The sequence below is a fragment of the Numenius arquata genome, chromosome 4 (assembly GCF_964106895.1).
Source record: "Numenius arquata chromosome 4, bNumArq3.hap1.1, whole genome shotgun sequence".
NCBI classification, from domain to species: Eukaryota; Metazoa; Chordata; class Aves; order Charadriiformes; family Scolopacidae; genus Numenius; species Numenius arquata.
Window position 1 is genome coordinate 72,278,000 of NC_133579.1, and position 18,808 is coordinate 72,296,807.

The 18,808-nt window shown below is 41.5% G+C and overlaps 1 protein-coding gene across 1 annotated transcript in view; it reads right to left on the reverse strand.

Annotated features, from left to right (window-relative positions):
• GLI3 (GLI family zinc finger 3) overlaps window positions 1–18,808 on the reverse strand; it is a 218,779-nt gene that overhangs the window by 51,006 nt on the left and 148,965 nt on the right. Inside the window, exons 6-7 of the mRNA XM_074146109.1 lie at window positions 15,992–16,138; window positions 7,540–7,741 (exon numbers count right to left, since the gene is read on the reverse strand). Coding sequence (XP_074002210.1) covers window positions 7,540–7,741; window positions 15,992–16,138 — 349 coding nt within the window. The remainder of the gene's footprint in view (window positions 1–7,539; window positions 7,742–15,991; window positions 16,139–18,808) is intronic.

An 18,808-nucleotide genomic window follows, 5' to 3' on the forward strand; every position in this document is an offset into this window, starting at 1 on the left:
TCTTCATGAATACATTGCCGTATGCCGGAGTAAAATGGAATAGTTTCACTGAGAGCAACAGAGCCACACTGATTAACCTTACGTGCTCAGACAGCATTGACAGCTTTGTCCTTCTCACTGGGATATTCCTGTTCAGGAATCCTAAACAGCAGTAGTATCCTAACTGGACATGGTGTTAGCAGTACCTTCTGTAATTCATCTGTGTTCCCTCCATGCAAGCTTATGACACTTCTGGCAAACATAAATTTGAATTAAATTCATGGCTAAGCATTTTTAGGTTTCTAAACCCGGTATCATTAATTACACGGCAAGTGCTAATTAATACTTGCTTTTAGGGTCTGAAAATGAAGTAATGAAGTGCTAAACTCCAGCACACTTCTCTTAGCTCCAGAACTTTCCTGGAATTAATAACGCGCTGGGTCCAATGACTTTAAACTCTTCGAGTAACACTGTACCAGCCTGGAGCAAGGTGCTTCAAATTGACTTTTAATTACAAGATCTGTGACATACATATTTAGAGGCATACATACATAATCCCACTTGTATAAATGCCTATCTGTACATGTAGATGTGCATGTAACATGCGCCTGCGTAGTCTATATCCTTTATGTCGCTTGACTTTTTAAATTACACACTTTCCAAGGGCTGAAATCTTGCTGCTCGTGGGCATTTCTGGTGAAAAACACCCACCACTTTCTAATGCAAGATGCAGGTGATCTCTAAAACAATCGCTGAATGTCACCATCCTATAATCTATAGGAGCTTTCTATAGGAGGCTAGCTGCAGAATTACACTTCAACAGAGCCTGAATTAGATGCAACTTTCTGTAATACCGACGAATTTCATTTTTATTCACTTTGTAGCACTTCTCTGCCATTCAGACTTCTTGAAAGAGGATATAAAATGAAGCTATTATGGCATGATAGAGCATTATATTCCCTTCTTTAGATTAACCATACACAGTACAAGACCACAGAGAATGAAGTCCTGTGCTGCACATATGTGATGTGTCTAGTTATAATAGGACCTGTCTCAGTGGGGTTACACCTGGTCTGAATTTGACCCAGTCTGAACTGCAACTAAGCCTTCGTCTACAACATATTACGCACAATTAACTAGAGACCTTTTAATGCAAGAAAAGCTATCACTCAAAGTCAGCTTTGCATCTCAGGCAGATTCCAATCAGAGTGATAATAAACCAGCAAAACACCTGTAATGCTCACATAATTAACACACTTTTTATCCTGTCCATCCTATCATATGGAGCTTGTTGCAAAACATGGCTGAATATATTGTGTTCTACCTGTTCTACTTTAAACACGACCTTTTTAAGATTTATTTCATTAAACAGCATTTGATTGTGTCCTTTTACACAGACTTAATTACTTAAATATACAAGCTTAAAACTTACAGCCTAAAACAGAAATCAAAGGAAAGAATGAAGCTGTTTGTTTTTAGTAAAAGTTAAGATCCAAATTCTCAGATGGGGTCTTGTGGTTTTTAGTGCAATTGTCAGCAAACTGGGAATGGAATCGAGCACTGAAAAAAATGACATCTGCATATACGACAAAATTATTTGGAGCAGCATGATGAAGAGCTAAGAGGTTATCTCTAGAGCTAAGCGTGCTAGATGAGTGAGCAATACTGATAGCAAGACGTGTATCGATACCGAAGAGGAATCCCAACTACTCATACACACTGGTTCTAAATTAGCTGAGCCAGCTCACAAGAAGCACTTGCTCGTCTCAATACAGAATTCAACGGAGGAATGAAAATTTGATCAAGGTGAAGCTACAGCAAAAAACACATTAAGACAAATGGAAGGGGAAACAGAACACAGAAAATCATGGTGCATTTGAACTGCTGGTCCTCTTCTGGAGTAATATTGCATGTAGTAGAGGGAGCCTGTTTCAGACAGTATCAGCAGAAATAACAATACAAGAACCCTCCTAAAGAGCAGACTGAAAACAACCATTCGCCTCAGAAAGAAGATGGATAAGAGGAGACATAATAAGAATATATGAAATATTGAATAAAGAAGGAAGACTGGGAACACGAGGGCTCCCTGTCTTATAACTATGAGACTTTCTGTTAAATTCAAAAACTGGGTAATTTAAACCTGATAAAAGGATACTCTTTCCTTTTTTTATACAGTGCATAATTAGACTGTTGGGCTCTCTGCTGGAGATACTTTCACTTTTCTGTGTGATAACCTTACACTTTCATTTGTTTATCTTAACTCTATTTTTATTTTTCTCTTCTCTCCATGTCTGCCAAGGGAAACTGGAGAAATTAATACATGGTCACTTGTCTCTCAGTATAAAGCAGTTCAGAGCAGACGGCACTGACTAATTATACAACAAACACTCTATATAAGGGGCTTATATGAGATGAAGAAATAATTGAGAATACCTGCTTGCAGAAACACCAGACTCTTGTCTTCTTCATTGATATTAATCTGCTGCTGCCTAAGCTCATCCTACAAACCTGGCTATCTTTTTCTAGCAGTCTTTGTGAAAGTATCCTCACCACCATTCCCTGATGCTCAGCTTCAGATCAGCCCAGAGCAAAGTGATGAGAGCCAGAACAACTAGGATCTGACTGTAATTAACCACACTATGTTAATTGCTCCTTCCTGTTCTGATGACATCAGGGAAACAGGGGCAGAGCCTGGGGAAAAAAAAAAAGTGCTGCTGTGCTTTCTCAGTTTCTTTCAAACCTTGAAGGAGATCCCAAAGGGCTCCCATGCTCACATGAAACTGAATTTTAACACGTTATGAGATGGTTAAGGTGTATTTGCAGTTACATCTGCCTAGACCCAAAGAAAGCCTCTTGCAGTAGGTGGAGCTACTCTTGATGTAAACACCTTGTAGCTGACAGGGAATTCGGCTCATTTTCTGAAAAATCATTTTTTAAATTTGGTGTTGTAGGGCTGGTAAGGGACAAGAAAAATACAGAGGTTCTGAATTTCTGATCATACAGACCATGAAGTCCCAACCTCCTGTGTTTATTAAAGACCAGCTAATCTTTTGTAAAGGTTTTGAATCGGTACTCAATATCATGGGAAGTGATTACCCCCTTCTATACTCACTCTAGGCCATGCTGCCTCTCAAAAAGAAGTGCTAGTGAAGTGCAAAGTCTAATAATTGTCACAGGTAGCAGATATAACATTAAGTACATCCTGACAAAAGATTAATAGCAGGGGTGCTGCACTGCAGGACTGAGGCAGGTAACCAAATGAGTAAATGTCAAATGAAGGATTATCCTCATTTGATGCTATTTCATACGCCTCCTTTCTGCATAATCTCTCCCAGCTGAGACCTAAACCAGGTGTTTTCAAATGCACAAAGTAGAAGCTCTACCTGGTGTGCTAAAGATCCACTATTAGCTGTCAGCAGGAGCGACATCTTCTTTTCAAGCACTCAGCCTGTAGTCAGGATACAGCATTACACTGCCAGCTGACAATGACAAAGCGCCCGCCAAGTCAAGCTCTATCTGGATTGTGCTAAACTATTATTATTTATTATTCAAACTGCAGTAGTACCCATGTCGGGGACCAGAGCCCTTCTGTGCTCAGCTCTGTAAAAACACAGCCCAAAACGTGGCTCCTTTCATTTGATTTCATCCTCAACATCCTACGGTGCTCACATAGAGAGGCACGTGCTGAAAAGCTCCGTGAAGCACGAGGTGTAATCTTTTAGCCAGAGGATGTACTTTTTTTAGCCAATGCAAAGACCTGGAGGTCCTGGAGACAATTCCTTAACACAAGCAGCACCTCTGCAAAAATAGGTTAAGAGAGCATTGAGCCTGCAAAATCAAACATGCTAGAACTAAACCTCCCATACCCTCGTGTGCTCACTCACCAGCCTTTAATTATCTGACCACACACCCCTTTTTCCCCTGCAGGATTCATACCTCGTTCGGTGCACAAGAGGCACAAACAGTCTTCAGTGAGAGACTCTCTGGTATTTTTCCTCTCCTTGCCCAGAGTAGTGCCCATGGGCCCTTCTTCCATGGTATTTAAACCTTTGGTGAATACACAATCACCGATACCCTCCCTGAGCTTCTCTGTGAGCTTCTCTCTGCGCTCATCACTGTACATTTTCAGTGCTTCACAAAACATTTAACGCTTTCAACCTCCCTCTGAGGCTCCATCACCTCAGAGGTGAAGGGGAAGGACTCTTGTTTTGCACAGGGATGTGAATCAAAGAAAGAGGACGCTAAAAAGCGCCACTCATTGTGGTTGCCCAACTTCAGACGCGGAGACCTGATCTCCTGTGTCAGTTAACATGACACAGCACATGAAATGTTCAAAACAGCTGTGGGTAGCTTCAAGCCATGGCTGTGACCAATTCAGCTCCTCTGTGGAATTAAGAGTGTTAGTCTGGGCCTCCAGAAGACAAATTGTATGAGCCTGGTGGTCACTTCTGCCTAGTTCCGTTCGCCTAGCATCAGGCTGGGACTGTGTTGCAAGAGCAGGGTCCACCCTCCAGGCAGCAAAGAACCAGGTAAGAGGCTCCTTCTTCTTTTACAGCTGCCTGGGAGAGGTGAGGTAGGGTCCTGTGGCTCTGGCTGATCAAGAGGATGTTCAGCCTGTGCACTGAAGCAGGAAGGGACCCTGTGAAAATACACTCTGCAACCCTGAAATTAAAGATGGTATCAAAGCACAATCACAAGGGGGCAGTACCTTCATTCTCCTTAATGACCATCTTCTGCATGCTTTATTTTGCAGCTTTTTCTCTCTTCTAGAGAAATCCTATAGAATCACAGAATCATTTTGGTTGGAAAAGACCTTTAAGATCATCTAGGCCAACCATCAACCTAACTCTGATCAAAACCATCGCTAAACCATGTCTCTAAGCACTATGGCAACCCGGCTTTTAAATCCCTCCAGGGATGGGGCCTCAACCACTTCCCTGGGCAGACCATTCCAAGGCTTAAGAACCTTCTCCGTGGAAACATTTTTCCTGATGTCCAATGTGAACCTCCCCTGGTGCAACTTGAGGCCATTTCCTCTTGTCCCATCGCCTGGGACTTGGGAGAAGAGACTGACCCCCCCTGGCTACACCCTCCTTTCAGGGAGTTGGAGAGAGCGAGAAGGTCTCCCCTCAGCCTCCTTTTCTCCAGGCTGAACACCCCCAGCTCCCTCAACCTGGTTCCTGGTCTGACTCCTGCCTCCTCTGAAGATCGCTTCCTTTTTCATGTTCAGGGAAGGCTGTTATGGCTGGGCAGACAGTTTCGCCTCCACAAGCTTCCTAAGGAGGTACCAGATTAACCAGAGCTGCAGGGAAAGGTCCTCCTTCCTCTCTGTGGGCCCTGGACTGGAACATGCTGCATTGCTCAGCCTATTTAACACATGCTAACAGAAACCTCTTAAGGGCTTATCACTTGGCTGAATGGGACAATTTCTCAAGAACAGGAAAAATCCTATCTATAGCATCTAGGCAACATCCCTGGCAAGTTTTAGCTTCTCAGTGAAAAGGCAGCAAGAGACCTTTAAGTTTGTACAGGAAAGTCTCTTCTTCCCTAACTTCATCCTGATAAATTAATAACTTTCCTGAACCTTTTAGGAAATACGCAGCATTAGATAGGTATCTGCCATGAAAAATGCTGCCAAGTGTAAAAGTGATTGGAAACGAAGATCTAAAAGTAGGAGGACTGTGTGATGTTAAGTATAGTTAATGCTACTGATGTTGTCTAAAATACAAACCCTTCCTGTCTCACAATTCCATCTAGTGGCCTGCTGAACTGTACCATTTTTCTTGCAGCAACTCCTGTGAGATTTACCTGCAAGTTTCCAGAAGCTGGGATTTTACACTAGGAAAAGTTTTTTCTACACTTTGGTCACTGTTGTAGTCAAGATATCAAGTGGGATGAACCTACAGTTTGGTTCAGTACAGGAGTTTTTGGGCTGGAAGCATTACTTACAAGACATTGAGTTGCAATAAATTAAGCTTTACAGATAGTCTTGTTGCTGTTTAGTCTTGGAATTTATTAAAGCAATGCAGTGTGACTTGCAACAAGCAATGGAAAAGGAGGTTAGTAATTGAAGTGCCACCCCCTCTTAATGACAGTGGGGATAGTACACCTCCACGTTTAACAGATTTTTAACTTATTTAACAAACGTGGTCCAAAACTGCAGCCAGCTATTGACATAAATCATATTCCACGTTATGGAGCTTCGTAATTTGGGCCGTGGTTATACAGATTGCAGAGCTGTATTGCAGAGCTATCATATCATACCTGTGAAATACTATACAGCTATTCAAGTACATCAGAGCTATGAAGCACGACTTTTTAAAAGTGCTCAAAAAACCCCAACAGCACTTATACTAATATCAAATATTTACAGTGCTGTCACTTTCAAAGTTTGGCAGGCTCAGGGTTTCTAACACACCAGTTGCATGCCCCATTTTCTCCAAAAGTGCAAATCCCCACAGCCAGTTTTTGAAGTTTTTAAGTGTGTCATTTTTGCTGGAGAGGCATGTTCGAGCCTTGCCAAAAATGGGTCTTTTAGATCTCAAGAAATTGCTGTGGGGACTTGCTCCTTTGCCTCATTGCAAATTGAAGGTGGAGGCTGCTTTTAAGCCAGGGACCAGCAGCTCTCCTTGTTTCAGTGCCATAAATGCAAACCCAGTATTTTCTGAGACTTTGGAGAGGTGAGGGATTTTTTTTCAGAATACCAAAGGAGCTTTTCTCAGTTAACGTCTAGCAATGTCACAAATACAAGAATGTTCTGCAGGTGCATCTCCATTTTTTCTGCTGCTTCTCTCCATTTTCTTCCACTCCCTTTTTTTTGACATTCTTGCTTTTGTTCCCTCCCCCTGTGTCCTGTTTGCTTCCCTTTCCTGTACAACTACTGCCCACCTTTGCTACTCTGCTCTTCTGCCTCCAGAACAACCATTTTTTGGCTGTCTTCTTGTGCACGCAAGTGAAACAGCCAAGTGAAAATCACAGCATTTCTGATGATACTGGGTGATAACAGTACTTCCTTGGTACAAAAAAAAATAAATATACATATAATTTAGCAAAAGAAAAGTCTAATCTTCCAATATATCAACTAAAATATGAAAAAAAGAACAACTTGGGAGATGAATACCAAGAAGTTCCAGCCAAACCTTTTAACTGAACAGTACCACGCGTCTGTGCTTTGCTCTCTGATTATAACGCAGCAACATTTCACTGTCCTTTATATCTATGGCTAGAAGAATCCAAGTGACTTAAGTCCTTAAGACCTATCCTACAGCTGCTTCTCTGAAAACAGATTCCTGAGCACACATACACACACCGATACTGCTGGATAGACTATCACCTGCACTGGACAGTAATATGCCAAAAAGTCCCTTGTGGTTACCTTTCTGAGCAAGAAAAAATGGTATTTTGCACTTTAAGCTCTGGTGTTCATACGTTATAGAAACTGCAAAACACATTCACAAAACAAAACACTTAAAGATGAGCGTATACATTCACATTTGCACGTGTGTGTGTATTGACACATAAACGAGAATATATAATATAGGTAGAAAATGCTATTCTTACCTTATTGCACTTGCAGATAAGTGGCCATAAGAACCACTGGCTGAGGAACTGCTACGAGAATTATTGAGAATTGTGACCAAGGAATTTGGAGATGTCCGTATCATGGTCTGAAGGTCAAAGCTGTGATCAGATAGGGGGGATATGGACAACGTACGCTTTCGGCTTGGTCTAGCTGACAATCTTGGACTCGGAAACCTGGCGCCTGTTATGTAAACACAAATAATTATCCACCAGGGTACTTAATCGCATTTATTTGTTATCAGTGATGGGTAGAGGGAGTTGCAAGACACCAACACGCTGTGACAAGCCCACTCTCTCCACTTGTGATCTACTGGCTACGATTGAGGAAAATTAGGAAGAAAAATCTATCTTTCTGTGGCTTACCTCAGGGGAGCTCTGTTTATTAATGTGCAAGCAAAATGATAAATTGCTAAACAAAAGGAAAAGACTTTTATGAGTTATCCCTCTCATTTCTGGTGATTTATGAATCTGATGGCTTCTTAGACATTCACATCATTAATTCAACCATGAGCAATGAGACGGTGGTTCAGATCCGGGCTGCCAGCAAACCCAAACCCGCATCACTTTAATATATACAGCCAAGGCTAAACTTGTAAAATACAGTGTAGAAATGAAGAGGTAGCTTTTCCTTTGTTGACTGTAATTCTGCCTGGTTGATACTTGATGCAAAACTAAAAATCAGGACTAAAAAAACACTACAAGGCCAGCTCTATCAGCAGTAGTCAAATTGACATTCACAGTATCAGACTGAGAAACAGACGTCTTTATTTGAATTTGTCCAGGTTCCCATGATAATTCTTGTGCTGGGGTGTACAGGGGCCTACGACTGCCAAATTTCTTTAAAACTAGAGATTAAGCTTTTCGTAGCAGCAGAGAGAAGGCAACCATACCGATACCTTTTAAATAAATGCATATTACATTCCTAAATTTTCTGTGCTGCTCTGAAAATCTCTACCCCTTCTGGTCTATTTTACCGTGTCATCCCAATCCTCTGCAGTCCTGATGGAAGATTTATCACCTTAAGTTTCTCCCCTTTATTTGATTATTTTCCATCTTGGTTGAGACCAAGAAGGAGAGAATCAGCTTCCCCGCCGCATACTGAACTATTTCCTTTAACAGTACTGCCACTTCTGCCTTTTTAACCCCCTTAACCTGTAGTAAAGGACTGAGTCCTAACAATCCTGACAGCCAGGGTCATGCAGGTCTTGGGTTTGATACCTACTTTACAGCTACTTCTCCCAGAGTCCCTGACATTCTCTGCAACTTGCTAATAATTCACAGCTGGCCACAAGCCTCCATTATAGGTCTGCCTTTCCTAATTCTTCCTTGTGCCTTGGTGCCCAGCACCATTTTTCAGCGGGGTATTTAAGCTTGCACGCATAACAATAACCAGGAGAAGAACTCAGCTGATTCCAATTAGACTCACCTCAAGGACAGAGCTGGATTTGAACCTGCCATTACATTTTCCTTACACACCTGAGCGGGTTTGCCCTTCTTGCTGTGCGTGCTACACAAGATTTTTATCCGGTATTAAAAGCTGCCATTTTATTGCTGCTCTGACCGTGTGATCGGATCTCCGTCTACAGTCCTCCTAGACTCCATCTGTGTTTAGATTTGCCTTAACTAGCCAACATGGGTGTCAATTCTCTTTGGCCTTTGGCTAATACAGAGCTTTTTCCTCCCTGCTCTCTCTCCACAATAGGCCTTAGCCCACACTGCTTCAGTCTTTCAATATTCATGCTCTTGATTCATCATGTAAAAACTTAGATATAACCATTTATTCCTAAAAGCTACTACACGTTATTTTATGTAATCTGGTTTATCTCCTTTTTATGAGCTTGCTATTGTACTGTGTCTGCTTGCTATTTTACCAGCGCTGTGCTCCGTGTCTTTCAAAGGCAGAGATCTTTTATTTGTGCTAAAAATAAAAACCAACAATGATCAGCAGCTCGAAGAAGCTGCAACATATTTAATAAGGAAATACAAAATACATGTAATGGTAAAACAAAAATAGTAATACTTTGCACTTACATCCATACACAACTATCCTCTGCTGACTTCAGCCAGCATGCATGAGAACAACGCCTCTGAAGTCAGCAGTGATAACATAATTTGCCTCAGCTAAGGATACAACTCAAGCGCTTTATAGGTGAATAAACTCTGTTATCGTGGTTTTACGAGGGGATAGCTAAGTCCAGGTGTTCCTGGTTAAACAGAAAGTGAAGGGGACAAGGAAGACCTTCTAGACATTGGCTGAGCAGCAAAATGAGATGTTACTCCAGCGCTGCTACCACAGTATCCCATGTTCCTACCAGCCATCACAGCATCACATGTTCCATGGTGCCATATGTTCCTTCAAGCACACCTAATGGTGTGCTATATATGACAGCAACAGTTTGCAGTCATGTGAACTTAATTATGAACCCTCTGTTTTCCTCAAACTGATGGGCACAGACCTCATCGTGCCAGCAAGACGGCAGCAGAGATGCTCAGAGGGGACAAGCACAGCTCCCTCTCTTTTGATAAGACCTCGTTAAACTTCTTTATTTCCAACTAAGAGCCACCGTGTGCTACTGATGGCCATGTCTGAACAGTTTCAAATGTGATTTCCAGGAGAAACACTTTCGAAAAATTACTTCTTGGGGATCTGAAGTCCAGTATTGAATCCATACAACTACAAAGGGATTGCCACTTATTTGAGAAATTAATTACGAGCCTGCAATATATGGACTGATGGCTACTGATGCTAACTAGAGAGGGAGTGCATAGGTTTGATCAAAAAAGAGGAGCAGCTGTTAACAATACTAGCATCTGAGCATCTCTCCTTTGAAGCCAGACCGGGCAATAAAAGCAGGAGACGACAGTTGTGTTTCGCTGCTTCTACGATCAGACACCATTTATTCTCCATGTCACAACTGCCCAAGGGGACTTGTTGGTACTCCACCCCGTGTCTCAGAGAGGACTGAACAAGCATTACAGACAACTGTTCAAAGCTCCTATGGTCTTGGAGAGAAGCACCATCACCCTCGACAGATCACACAGGAGGGAAATTTAACTCCCTGTGGTGCCCTGCAGATTCTCAAAAACTGCAATGACTTCCCTCCTCCTCCTCCTCCTCGCCATTTCTGGACTGAGCCTGCCTCCTTTACCCCTTACCTAAGTCATGCTATGGCTCTTGTAAGAGGTCCCTCTCTGCCCACCAGTCATTAAACCTCCCCCTTGCCTGGCAGGGCATCCCTGTCCCCGTTCCGGGGGGGGAGCACCAGATCTGAGACCAGTGATGGAGAAAGATGCTCCTTCCAGCTGCGAGCGGCAGAGCCCGGGCTCCAGCCACACCACGCTGCAGTCTCAAGGCTCCCTCTTCTCCTCCAGGCAGTGCCTGTTTCAGGGCCCACCTAGATCTGGGAATTCAGCAGACCCCTCCATCTACGTGGGATGGGAACAATCTCCTAAGGGCCAAAAGTCTCCTGCGAAAAGGGAGTATTTTTGCTTCACAGCGGGAGCCAACAGCTGAGGCCAGGCAAGAGTCTGACCAGAGGGGAGGGGGATTCGCTTCAAGGGAGGCCACGACTTTCAAAATTGAAAATACAATTAAATGGAATTACTGTTTTTTCAGATCTTTGTGGTTTAATTAGGTTTCACATGCCTAAAAAGTCTTAAGCATGAGCTGACCACTCGTTACGCTGCAGGACGTTTGCTAAACCATTCATTTAGCATAACATCAGCCCTAGTTAGTATGTTACTATAAAAAGGAATAGGTCACAATTTGTCAGTGCCTCTGAATACTAAACCAAACTTCTCAGCCTTGCCCAGGCATTTATTTTAAAAACAAACACTTCAATATTTATCTAGCAATTTGAGATGTTCATCTGCTCGCAGTATTCTCCCACCGAAGCATTACACTCCCTACTTAATAATACTTTAAAACCAAAAAATGTAGGAGCACTGACTCACTAAAAATCCATTTACCTCTGTGCAAGTGCTGAAAAAAACCCATCCGCTTTGGCAAAGCACGCAAATGGAAGATGACAGTGAAGATTTGTTTAGGAATGTCATTTTTTTTGGAGTAGACCTTACAGTAATAAATAATCAGTAGTTGATAGTAAGGACTTGAGTGCGCCGACAAAAAACCCAGCAGATGTCAGAAGAAAAGATCTTATTCCTGGGGTGGAGATCAATTCTAAAATAACAGATATCTATCTCCATCATAAATTTCAAAAATGGAATATGCCATCTAGCAAATTTGCCCATGAATTTGATTTCTGAGTTGAAGTTTTTAGCATTGCTTAATCATTTATAAGGCAATCTTCAGACATGTATCATTTATTCCATCCCTTTAAATCAAACTTCATCAAACCCTTTTTATTCCATCCCTTTAAATCAAACTTCTTTGAATCTGTCTCAGGCACTAGTTTTTGTTGAAGGCTGTGAACATGGGAAGTTCGAATATATTTTTTTACATTGAAGCTTTTTTTCTTTCTTTTCCTTCTGGTTTCTGCTCACAGATGTGTAAACTTTGTTTTCACTTCATGAAAGTTTGTCATAAATTTTGTCTTAGTTTTCAAAATGGTAAGTCTGTCATCAGTGTGAGAGGAAAAGGAATGACTTTTCTACTCCACCCTCATTCTCCAAATGTGCCTGAAAATCAGAAACCAAACCTAGTCCAAAGCTTCTCAAGTTGGCTTAACTCTTCAGGCTGGCCGAATTCTTTACATCAATTGGGTTGCTTTCAGTATCTCTAATGCCAAAAGGGGTTAGGTCAATGCAGAATACCTTTAAGAAAGAAAAACTTCCCATTTTGACTGAACATAGGCAAAAGTTAATCAGAGTGAGGGTATTAATACTCTCAGGGTGAATTTAGAAATCTCAGGGAACACGCTTGCCTTCTACTGAATGCCATTTAAAAGCAGCGTAAAACATATTCCCCAAGTGAAAAATGCAGGTATCAAACCCAAAAGGCTGTGATTTTTTGAATTATTTAAGTGCTTAGAAAACAGTTTTGGCATACAGTATCTTTACAGCCACGACAAGGAATTTCAGTTGTTGTTACTGTCAATACCTTCCCCGACTGCTCCCTTCCTAGTTATTTTGACGTTATCCTTAAAGGTAGCACATCTGACCCTTTGAGGTCAAGCGAGAAGACAGGAAGGTTTGGTCAGGGATTCTGCCCGCCAAAACTGTAGAAAAGCTTTAAAGCAGCAAAGAAAATTCTGGTCCACTTTTCATGCCACACAGGACAGTATGAGAAAAAATGACAATCAAGCATACCCAATCTTGGCCTTATTCTTCCACAATATATTAGACAGTTCATGGACAGCGAAGCTCAGAGCTTCAAGAAGTCTACTGCTCCTTAGGCAAGATTTAATTTTCTGATTAACTCTTCTCCCACTTATATCATCCCCATTTTGAAATCAGTTTTCCAGGATCACAGAGCACACCAAAAGGCCCCAAACGGCACAAACTGTATGTAATATGCTTTTGTGCCCAGTGCATGCTGGTGTTGGAATTATTATTTGTACTACAGGAGAGGGTAGAGATGCCAAATTAACTGTGCTAGATGCTCTATAAACACACAATTAGGAGACAAACTTGCTTCACAACAGAAGAACAATGTCTCGCTTGTATCTATTTGGTTGTTGTGTGGAATAAACGAGCAGCAGCCTTTGAGTGAGTTGAGTCAACTTGCTCAGAATTTGACGGCAGATAATGAGGGAAACTACCAATCTCTCTTCTGTTCCCTTTGATGAGACCGGGCAAAGGCGAAAGAGTACTTTTAAGATCACCATACAAATCCGTAAGAAGAAAGATCCAAACAAATGGCATTGCTTTGCATTGATCACTCCGCTTTGTTATTAAATGCAAACATGGGCATTCTTATTGTTTTTTTTTAAAACAAGTCTTAATATCGGCTTCCTGCTAATTGTTTTGTTCTTGTTTCTAATCTAAAATTCTGACAAAGAAGAAAGGGGTTTTCTTTAGCATGATGAATGATAGGACATTCAGATTCCTACTTAATGACAATTAATTTACTGTATACCCATGCAAGTTAAGATAGTTTTAATTAGTTTTTACAAAGTAAAAGGGTAACTTCATACTCTATTTAGATAAAAGCAGCTATTGCCTGACTAAACACATTCTCATCAAATACAGAAGGTGAGCTGAGTGACCTTACTGGGATTCACTCTTATTTTAATTCTCTATTTACTGTTTAAAAATAACCCATTTGCATAATAGTGCTACACATTTTTTGTCTTTAACTCTGAAATAATCCCTAATTGAAAAGTTGCTGCTATAATGAATCTCAAATGTGTGATCTTAATTTTTAAAAACAAACACAAACCAAATTAAAGAGCGCATTTCAAACATATCGTAGCGAAAGCTGGTGACAGCAAATATCCTTATTAGAAATAGCGTTTAGGTACTTTTTATGAATGGGCTGAAGTTATGGGCAAAGGTCAAAACATTTTCGCTTAAGTAAGAAGTGATAACATTCTTCGGATGCAAAAGCTGTAATTCTATGTAGATTACAGCATGCACAACCTCTACTAACACATGAAAGTCCTTTGTGCAAATGCCATTATTTGTATGAGTACTGCAATGTCTCCTGTTTTTCTTAAGTTTTCTGGAATACATCTGGATATCTATCTTCCTACAGACTGAATAGATCCATTCAACCAAGTCTGCGTCCAAATACGTGGTTTCTTACTGCTACCTACGTGCATTCCGAAACTCTCTCCCAATAGGAACCAAAACCATTGAAACTATGAAATACCCCTGGTCATTGCAGGGGGGGGTTGAACTAAATGACTTCATAGGTCCCTTACAATCCAAACTGTTCTGTGATTCTATGATGCCTTTGCTTCAATGAAGTCATGTCCATTCATACAAGCTGGGGATTTGTCCTTGCAGCTGGAACACAGCAGGAGATTTACATTACCTAAACTACGCATAACAGAGTGTCCATTCTGCAAAATATTATTAATATGCATCAAAAGCATTAGCAGTGTAATTCTTCTCTCTCTATTCCTCTCAAAATCCAAATCAGGAGCATCATATTCTTAAGCTCTCAAGCACTGAAGCTTACACATTGATTTCTGGTTTAAGCCCAGACAACTTGTGTGGGTTTATTATGCTCCTGAAGTGGGTTCAAGGTATGTTACACCACTGTGAAATCACTATGCACGCTACCAGGGCAGCGAGACTGATAACAGGAACTGACTTAAAAAACTTTCCCTATCGAAGTAACAGACTGAAAACAGTTTCCCCGCCCAGTTTCACAACTGTCTTGCCCTATTCTTGTAAAAATTGTTGGTCAGTCAACTACTTCACGCTCCCAGGCATGTGCTCTGCAGGGGTAGCTATCTATATTCCCACGCGTTCCAGAAGGGAACCTCCCAACTCCCACACTCCTTGAGATCAGCAGCTATGGCACGCAGCCAACAGCAAGGAAGAAGAAACTGCATGCTAACAAAGATTTTTAAAAGCTGGGGGACAACAAGGTGGTCTAATGCTATTGTATTGCTCTGTACTACCAAGCAAGAGTCAACAGTCACCACCTTTCCTTGTCACCGCCTTTTATTTTGCTTGTTAGAAGGAACCAAGTGCATCCCAAAAAGCATGTAAGCATCTTATGACTAGAGGGGGGATACTCTGCATAATCCTTTCTGGCTGATCAAAAGCAGCAGTAGTGAGCAGTCTGGAATGGGGTGCTCTCTTTTCTTCCTCCACCAGAGAAAGGGAGACAGATTAGAGGTATGAAAGATGCTGAAGTAGGTCAAGAAGGCCCTTAATATTAAGGAAAACTAAATCAGGATCCTTGAGAATTCAGCAAACTGCTTCACTTTAGAATCATAGAATCATAGAATGGTTAGAGTTGGAAGGGACCTTAAAGACCATCCAGTTCCAACCCCCCTGCCCTGGGCAGGGACACCTCCCACCAGATCAGGTTGCTCAAAGCCCCATCCAGCCTGGCCTTAAACGGTCTCAAAGTCTATCAATCTGATACAGAACTTGTACGCAAGGCTACCGCTCTCTAAAAAGGAGGGGAGCATGCTCTCCTAACGGAAAAACAGGCGTAAACCTTTCATTAACAAAGAGCTCATCAGGGAAATACTCACCCTAACGATGAAAGGGAATTGTGAATAGAATAGGACATTTTCAAAAGCACTCAAGCCCTGCCGGAAACAAATTTTATAACCTGTTTTTCAGAAGCAGTCCTGTTCCTCTCCCTACTTACTTTCAGAGTTTACTCTCAGACTTGACATAACCCTTGTACATCTGGCCATCAATGCTTTGGTCCCCCAACCTCACGAGGAGGCTTACGTTGACTTCTACTTCCCTATCTGCACGGATGGCCTTTTGGGTCAGAGCAGGAAAAACCCACGTGGTTCCTTTTATAGGACTGTCTATATTTCTAGAAAATGTCACTTACTATCCATGGCGTGAAGATACTCCATATGAAGAGCACCAGCTCCTGCAGTGGCAGCTGAAGGGATGATGTCTGCGTAGGGGCTGCGCTGGCCGGCCAAGAGAGCCATCTGATGATAATATTCAGCTGGACTGACGCCAGCGTGTGGAGCTAAAAAAAACCACAACATAAAAAGCGCCGTTAATGACGTAAGATCAAGGAGAGGGAAAGTTTTATCATGTCGCTGGTTCCTCTGGCTATTAAAATGGCTTGTTTATTTTTTAATGTAATGCAACCTCTGCAGTATGCCACCACCAGTTAATATATTTCAACCAATGATACTGCAAAGACACCATTCAAAAAACAGCAAGGCATAAAATATTAATGAGCTCAGTGATCTCATACTTTTATATTTATTATTAAGTGACTCAAAAAGTGACAGGCTAACAGCAATGGAAACTAGCACGATTTATTTAGTGACATAAAAAAGCAGGAAAGCCTTCCTAGAGCTTTATTCCCATTTACCTCATTCCTGGCCCAAAGGACTCAGTCTCTAGGTAACAACGAGGCTGAACTTCCATAAGCATTCGTTTCTGGAGTCTCTGCTTAGAGAACCAGGAGATTTTCACTCAGAGTGGCAGTTTGTGTATAAATTTAGGAGTAAACAAGGACAAAGCATATTTTCAGGACAAATACTAGTTGTCCATGAACAACATAGGGGCAGTTTTTTGGGAAGGCAGACTGAAGTCAACGGACGTGGCCATCCCATCCTTCAAGGTTCATATATAAGTGTACTTGACATACGAGACTGTTTGCAGAGTCAAAACCACACACGGGATAGGCTCTACAACCTACAGTGGGATTATGAGTGATGCAGTCCTCTGATAATGACTTATTTAGCCTTTTCCTCCTGTAAAAATACTATAGGAGCTTTCTGTTCCCCTGCAGTTTTCGAGCATGCCATCAGCTAATGGGCAACTCTGAACAAACACAAAAATCCACATAATTTTAATATCATCTCATCTTAGCAGGCTTCAGGTGCTACAATAAGTTAAGGGTCATTTCATATTCATAAAATAAGCTGGGCACCATCTCCTTGACCCTGATTCTGACTTGCTATATGACCTGAGCAGCCTTCCTCTCTGCTCTCTGCTTGTCCCACTTGCAAAACACAATTTCCTTATGCTCTGCTCACCATAAGACGGTATGTAAGTTTGCTTAAAACACTTCAAGTTTCTTAGGTTACACCCCAATGGTTTTCTTTATATTCTTTCATATTCTTTAATGAGATTTTTCTTTGATCCCACCAACTGAATCTTGAATGGAAACAAAATTTTAAGCTGAAATTCTTTGAATTACGAACTTATTCTGAATATCGTTATTTACACAGTATTACCAAAAGGAAAATTTAAGTTTACATTAGAGAATCAGATCCTAAACGCAAACCTTAGAAGCAAAGAATCAACATTTACACTACAAGGAGGTAAACACGGCACTGGAGTTTGGAGAAAAGTTTATTCAGCAACAGATTTCTAAAGTGTATTTTTTCTAAAGTTTATTTTTACCAAGTAAAATGGAAGAATGTGCTTTTGATGTTATAATGTTAAATACGACCAATTTCAAGTAAGGTTCAAGAAAATAAAAGTACATCAAACAGGAACAGGAATGGCATAAAAAATGTGCTGAGATAAATTAAAGGTTGTTGGTATTTTTTCCAAATTACAAATTGATTCCTCAATTAAATATAATTTACTTCAGCCACCACCACTTTCTGTGAAATGGCAAGAAAACTATTCAGGCTAAATTTTAAGAGGAATAACTCACACTGAATCACTGATTTTAAAAGTTTTACAGTAGTAGGCAACCATCATATCTTTCCAGACACACTTAAAATACTTCCTGAGCTTTCTGACATAAGTGTCTGGGTTAACTAACAATAACATTGGCTGCAAACTTTAAAATGAACTGCTGCAGAAAACACAGTGAGCACATAATTGCATTACTAAATGTTCCATATGCCGAGAAATGCTCTGGTGCTCTTTAAAGATCATTCCTTACTAACCTTCTTCAAACATAAAAAATTAGCCTACTAAATGATGTATTGCATGGAGGGTAAATGAAGGGTAAACGGCAAGGTCCGCAGCCCTGAATTTTCTCCTGTTTATTCCTGGGTAGCTTCAGCTTTGCCCCTGCTTTTTTACAAGGGGAGGCATTTACTTCTGCATCGTGAGCACTGCTGAGCTCTGCCTGAGCACTCTGCTCCGCACACACCGACGACTCAGTCCTTACTCCTGCCCCGAACCCTCTGTGTTGCTCAGAGGAGTCCTTGGCCACCGATTCTGCTGGGTAAGGTGAAGTGACAAGACAGAAGACGCTCTAACATTACTGCTGCTGCGGCAGTCACTAATTACAGCCGGCAAGACTTGTAGCGAACACGAAACCGCTCTTTGTTATAGAATCACAGAATGGATAGAGTTGGAAGGGACCTTAAAGATCATCGAGTTCCAACCCCCCTGCCATGGGCAGGGACACCTTCCACCAGACCAGGTTGCTCAAAGCCCCATCCAGCCTGGTCTTGAACACCTCCAGGGATGGGGTATCCACAGCTTCTCTGGGCAACCTGTTCCAGTGTCTCACCACCCTCACAGCAAAGAATTTCTTCCTGGTATCTAATCTAAATCTCCCCTCTTCCAATTTAAAACCATTACCCCTTGTCCTGTCACAACATTCCCTGACAAAGAGTCCCTCCCCATCTCTCCTGTAGCCACCTTCAGATATCGGAAGGCTGCTATAAGGTCTCCCCAGAGCCTTCTCTTCTCCAGGCTGAACAACCCCAGCTCT